General features: G+C 33.5%; 1 protein-coding gene across 1 annotated transcript; it reads left to right on the forward strand.

Moving 5' to 3' along the window:
* The first annotated feature begins 2,649 nt into the window (after positions 1-2,649).
* Positions 2,650-4,132, forward strand: LOC112014146 (long-chain-alcohol O-fatty-acyltransferase). The gene is given in 2 exon segments (XM_024046525.2): positions 2,650-3,638; positions 3,641-4,132. Coding segments are annotated over 2 exon segments (1,083 nt in total). The 5' UTR covers positions 2,650-2,821; the 3' UTR covers positions 3,907-4,132.
* Positions 4,133-7,036: the final 2,904 nt, after the last annotated feature.

Raw genomic sequence — 7,036 nt, forward strand, 5'->3', positions numbered from 1 at the left:
TGGGAGGTAACATGGTTCTCTGTCCTACATGGTGTGTGTACAGCTATTGAGATTGTGGTGAAGAAGGCAGCGACCAAAAAGTGGCAATTACATCGGGCGATTTCAGGACCGTTGACGGTTATGTTTGTGGCGATGACTGGCTTTTGGTTGTTCTTTCCACAATTAATAAGAAATGGTGTGGTTGAGAAGGCAATAAAGGAGTACTCAATTTTAGCTGATTTTGTCAAAGTCAACCTACCATTGCAATTACCCGTACACAAAAGTTGGGACCGTTTGGTAATATTGTTTTAGTAATGTTGTTTGTATTTTTTGAAAATACGTGTGGGTGAAAAAATGTGTGGAAATATGTGTAATGTCTTATTTTTCAAATATGCATACCACACTTTTATGTTGTAACTTCATTTGTCACTGCCTTAGTCCCTGCAAAAGTCACATATATTTGTTGGTTTAGTCAATAGCTTAAGATGAAAAATATTTTTCACAATGGATGAAGCTTGGTATAATGAAACAAATAAAGATGACAATCTTTTAAAAATGCTCTTAAATGGTTCACACTTGTGTTTATAACTTCATTGCTTGATGTTATGTATTTTATGAACAAAGTATCTCTCTAGTTTGGAGAGAAATCCTTCAAAATTCTCATATATTTTTATATTGAGTGTGAATTTTGAAAATCTAAATATTAGATTAAATGTTCTTATTATATTCTTCATGCTTGCAAAATTTTAAGATAATCAAAAATCAATTGTTATGTCATCAAACAAATGTTGAAATTTCAAGTTTTTGTAATCTAAAATTACATATAAAAAATAAGTTTATTGATCAAATAATAAATAACATCTGATTTGAATGAAAACATATTAAAAATATAAGAAATATGAAATTTAACTGTTAGGTTTTCAAAATTTACATTCAAAAAATAAATATATGAAAAGTTTGAAGATTTTTTCTCCAAACTAGCACAAAGAAAAATTTTGTTTGCATTTTATGATTCTCTTTTTCTTTATTATTATTGTTTTTGCTTAGTTAAATCATGTATTATGACATATAGAAGTATTAGTGACTGAAATTAAGAGATAAAAAACATAACTTTCTATCTTAACTATTAAATAAATAAAAAAGTTAAAGAAAAGTAAAATCATGAAAATGTGAGAATATTTTGCGAAATAAAAGAGAAGTATTGCATCAGATATTGCACATATTCTCAATTCTAACCTATATCAATTTTTTTCCTTGAAAAAAAAAAAAAGCATATACCATTTTTCATCATTTATAGCAGGTAAAAAGAGCATATTCTCAATGAGCTTGTAATGCACTTGATGATGCTGTGGTGACTCACCACTGGTGAGTAATTAGATGTCAGAGCAATTTAAAAATAAAAAAGAAAAAGAAAAAAAGAGTGGCCACAAGACCCACAACGTGTTAACTGTTAGACAATAGCTTCCCCCAACGTTCTATTTAATTGGGTAAATAAGTAATTGTCGGTGCTTCCAAGCAAGATGCTATGATATTTCATCCTCCCACGTTAATATTGAATCACACAAAGAATTTAATTAGGGAGAAATTTATCATGAATATGGAAATAAGAAACATCATGTTATCGTGCTCTGAAAACATTAAGGTCCTGATTAGTAGCGTAATTTAAACAATAATTTTCAATATATCATAGTACGTATTTTCACAACACTTAAATAATATTACTAGAAATCTCTTATAAAAGACGTAGCTAGCTTTGGACTAAGGGGCAATGGTCTTTCTTAAATTTTTTAAAAAAAAATTATTATATATATATATATATATGTGTGTGTATTAATTTTAGCAATTTTGTTATATAAAATTACATTTTTTTTCCCTTAAACAATATCATTGATTCTTTTAAGAGTAATGTTATATTCACAAACTTTTTTACAACATTTTTACAAACTGTTTTGATAGCAAATTCTTATTGGTTCACACATAGACTCACGACTCAAATCATTTTTTTTTACTTACTAGTAACTACTTATTACATCAATAATTTATAATAATAAAAAGTTTGCAGCGCTAGTATTTTCCTCATTTTAGTGACTATAAAAAAATTTATAGATCTAAAATTTAAAACAAAATATACAAGCCCAAAAAAAATAGCTCAACAACAAAAATTACCAATAGTAAAACTTTAAAAAAAAAAATTAAGCTCAATTAGCTAAGTAATAACAAAGTCAATAGTTGAAACCGCTGCACACAACCAATAGTAAAACTGCCACCCTTAACTCAAAACTCTAGCTCTGTCCCTGTTTCTTACCAAACGACACTGAGCAATTGTCGGTTGTTTATCTTTTTATCTTTTTTTTTTTTTTTTTTTTTTGGAAAACGAGGCAGATATTCTTTCATTCATTCAAGGAAATCAAATCCAAATACACAGCCTCCAGTCGGTTGTCTATCTTCATTTCTTGACTTTATGATTATTTTTCTTTATTATATAGTTTTTCTTGAATAAATCACGTATTATTTATCCTTTTTCTTGAATAATCTCCTACATATTGAAAAAAAAAAAACCTACGTACAGATACTAATAAAAACATACAGAATCACAATAAATTTCTGCTTTATTAACAAATAAATTATTGATAAATATATTTACGCAATGAAATGAAAGTCAAACCATATTTGTTACCGGAAAAAGCAGCATAATATTATGTTCAACGTGTTGACCAAACTTATTATAAAATAAAGGAGAGAAGGAAAGAATTGGATGTTGAAATCAAGAGCTTCATCAAGGTATAGATCATAGTCATCATCACAGCTAAGTCATTGCTAGAAAGAGAAGCAAAAAAGAGAAATGGATGCTGAAATCAAGAACTTCATAAAGGTATGGATCACAGCCATCACATCTCTTTGTTATTGTTACTACATAGTTGCAAGGATCCCAAGAGGAATGATTAGGCTCTTCTTCCTCCTCCCCGTCTTTTACCTCTTCACCATGCTTCCTTGTAACCTCAACTCTTTCCATCTTGGTGGCTCCACTGCCTTCTTCCTTGGTTGGCTTGGTAACTTCAAGCTCCTTCTCTTTGCTTTTGACCAAGGCCCTTTATCACCACCCCTACCAAAACTTCTTCATTTCATATCCATTGCTTGCCTTCCCATTAAACTCAAACAAGACCCACCTCCAAACACCAAAAACAATAAAAATCCATCTCACAAAAACACCCCAAAATCCCATAATCCTACAAAAGTGCCTAGATCTATGTTGTTGGTTATAAAAATCTTGTTTCTTTCCATGATAATATGTGCCTATGATTATAGACCAAATCTACATTCGTATGTTATTTTAGTTCTTTATTGTTGCAACACTTACCTTGTTGGAGAAATTATCCTAGCCTTGGCTGCAGCCCCGGTTCAAGCCATTTTTGGGTTTAAGATCGAGCCACAGTTCAATGAGCCCTACCTTGCTACCTCACTACAAGACTTTTGGGGCCATAGGTGGAACCTTATGGTTACAAGTATTCTAAGACCTACCATTTACATTCCCATCCGTCGTATTTCTGCTAATGTAATTGGGTCACGTTGGGCTACTTTACCAGCCATAATTTCGACCTTCATAGTGTCAGGCCTAGCTCATGAAGTAATATATTTTTACTTCACACATGTGCATCCCACGTGGAGGTAACATGGTTTTTTGTCCTACATGGCATATGCACGGCTGTTGAGGTTGTGGTGAAGAAGGCGGTGACCAACAAGTGGCAGTTACATCGGGCAATTTCGGGGCCGTTGACAATTGGGTTTGTGGTGGTGACCAGTTTTTGGTTGTTCTTTCCACAGTTAATAAGAAATGGTATGGATCAGAAGGCAATAAAAGAGTACTCAATTTTAGCTCATTTTGTCAAAGTCAACCTACCATTGCAATTGCACTTAGACAAAAGTTAGTGTCCCATTTTTCAAAGCAGCATACCACACTTTTATGATGTAACTTCATTTGTCCCTACCGTAGTTTCTATTACTGTTGGTTTTCTATTTTTGCTGTTTGTTCTGTTGACATTAAGGCCTCGTGCCTATTGTTTTGTTCTGGTTTTAATGGGTATTTTCTTATTATAATGTGACTTTCTGATTTAGTGGGTATTTATGTTTCAATTCAGTTGAAGAAACAAATAAAGTTATAGGAATTTATAATTAAAAAAAAAAAAGGTAACATTTATTCGTTGGTTTAGTCAATAGCTGAAGATGAAAAATATTTTTCACAATGTATGAAGCTTGGTATAATGAAACAAAATAAAGATGTCAATCTTTTAAAAATGCTCTTAATGGTTCACACTTGTGTTTATAACTTCATTACTTGATCTTATGTATTTTATGAACAAAGTTTTTTTCTAATTTTGAGAGAACCCCTTTGAACTTCTCATATATCTTTATATTGAGTGTGAATTTTGAAAATTTAACCGTCGAATTACATGTTCTTATTATTTCCTTCATACTTGAAAATTTTCAAAAAAATCAAAAATCAATTGCTATGTCACCAAACAAATGTTAAAATTTCAAGTTTTTGTGATTTAAAATTGTATGTAAAAAATAAATTTATTGATAAAATAATAAATAATATTTAATTTGAGTGAGAACATAATTAGAATATAACATGAAATTCAATTGTTAGATTATCAAAATTCATATTTAAAAAATAAATATATGAAAATTTTGAAAATTTTCTCTACAAATTAACTTAAAGAAAAAAATTTGTTCGTATTTTATGATGTTCTTTTTCTTTTTTATTATTATTTTTGCTTGCTTAAATCTTGTATTATAACATATATAAGTATTGAACTTAATGCAATACTTCTTAATAACTGAGATTAAGAGTAAAAAAAAAAAGTAACTTTTTATCTTTAATGTGTATAATAAATAAATAAATAAAAAGTTAAAGAAGAGTAAAAATGTGAAATGTGAAATATTTTGTGAGATAAAAGAGGGATATTGCATCAGAAATTTCAAGTATTCTCTATTCTTTTTTCCTTTAAAAAAAAAAAAAAACATATACCATTTTTCATCATTTATAGCAAGTTGAGGAAGTTTTGTAACGTGCTTTTAATGCACTTGATGATGCTGTGGTGAGTAGTTAGATGTCAGAGCAATTTATTAAAAAAAAAAAAAACAGAAAAAAGAGTGGCCACAAGACTCGCAACGTGTTAGACAAGAAAGTGGCAATCTTTTTGGCTTCCCTAACGTTCTATTCAGTTGGGTAAATAAGTAATTGTCAGGTGCTTCCAAGCAAGATGCTATGATATTTCAACCTCTCGCATTAATATTGAATCACCAATGGGGCGGCTTTGGACTGGTGTGAGGACATCCGCGCCAAGAGCCGTTGTGGCCGCAGCCCCCACTGGGCTTCCGGTGCAGCAGAGTCTAGGCGTAACCCCGATGGCGCCATGCACGGTGGCCCGGAGGGATGTCGTTAAAGTACCTAACGTCTCTCCTTGGAGCGCACCCCCGACGGAGGAGACGTGCGAACTCACATTATGGGCGGTGCTCGAGTGTTGCCGTCTCCAACGGCCAACGCTAATGAAGAGTGGAGAGAATCAAGGGAACATCACGGGGGAGGGCGTCCCAGAGCCCCTGCATCTGCTCCTCGCTTTGTTCAAGCTCCGCCGCTCCGAGAAAGGAGTTGTTGGTGGCCTTGAAATAAGCCAGCCTCAGCCCCCTTCTGCCCCCTTACTGTCAAGTTCTCCCATTCTCTTGATGCCAGTAAGGGTACGGGTTGACACTTCTCTCTAGCTAGTTTTAGGACGGGTCCGCCTGGGCCTCTGATTGTAGGACTAGCTGGTAGGAACAGTTTTAAAACACGCCTGCCTAAGCCTCTGATTGTAATTTGTAACTTTTCTTTTTATGAAATAATATCAAGCTTTCTTTCTTTGCTGTTGAATCTTCCGTCTCGAACTTTTATCTTTCTGCAGTGTTTTTTTTTTTTTTTTTTTTTTTTTTTTTTTTTTTTTGCATCACCACCAATCTTTCATAGAACGATTACTTAGAACCATCGCCTGTTGCGCCGGCCGGCGCACTAATCCTTCCCACAGACGGCGTCAATTGTAGGGTCTGTTTTTGTAGCCTTAGCCCAAAGGATATGGGTTAAAGGCCCAACGAACCCAGAACAATGAATTTGTAGAGAGTGGATCGAAGGTTTAGGCGCTGGCCGGCGTTCACGAAGAATGAACTCCTTTCTCCTTTATTGAAAAAATACTTAGAACAGTTTACAACTAGGGGATGCTCCTCGGTCCATGGCCGAGGAGGCTTTTCTCCCTCTCACCTCCAGAAAAAAAACCCCCCCCATTACATTTTGCTCACATTTCTTATATATCCCCATCTTCTTCCTCCTGTTGATCATCTATTGGCTTTCCCCCTGACCGCCTATCCCATTAAGGGTCGTATCCGTGCTTGAGTGGTTCGCCCTGATCGATGTCGCCCTGACAAGGGGTTACATCCCCATTAATGCGGACAGAGGGGTTAGGTGAATGTATTCAATGCTGAGGTGATGGTTCGCCCAGAGCTTGCCCTTCTCTGTACCGAGGTCTCGGACGACCAAGGATAGGGTCACCCTTGGACCCATCGTGCGTCCTCGGTGTGGGCCATTTGGGCCTGGGTTGAAGTGGGCCTTGGCTAATCGATTTTCTGGCCCCACACACGTTTAATACATTTTTTTTCCTAAAAATAACACACACTAAACCTAGTAATTTATTTATTTTCAAATCCTAAATTTTAATTTCTTAAAAATTCATTCATATGTAATCTCACTAACAATTAATGAATTCAATTTGAAAGGTTACATTAAACTCAAAATAATTAAAAAAGAGCATCATTACACGTGTAAAGCATGTGTGATAACGCTAGTATATATTAAGAGGATTTAGAAAGTTAGTTATAATTTAAAAAAATGTCAAAAATACCTCTAATATAATTAGATAATCCATATCCTTAAATTTTTTTTTTTTTAAAAAAAAGGGTTAAAATTGTAATTCAATGAAATTTAAAAATAAAAAAAAAACTACCAGAGAAACCTTTTTCCTAAAAATTA

This window comes from Quercus suber, unplaced genomic scaffold (assembly GCF_002906115.3).
Source record: "Quercus suber isolate HL8 unplaced genomic scaffold, Cork oak 2.0 scaffold_716, whole genome shotgun sequence".
NCBI classification, from domain to species: Eukaryota; Viridiplantae; Streptophyta; class Magnoliopsida; order Fagales; family Fagaceae; genus Quercus; species Quercus suber.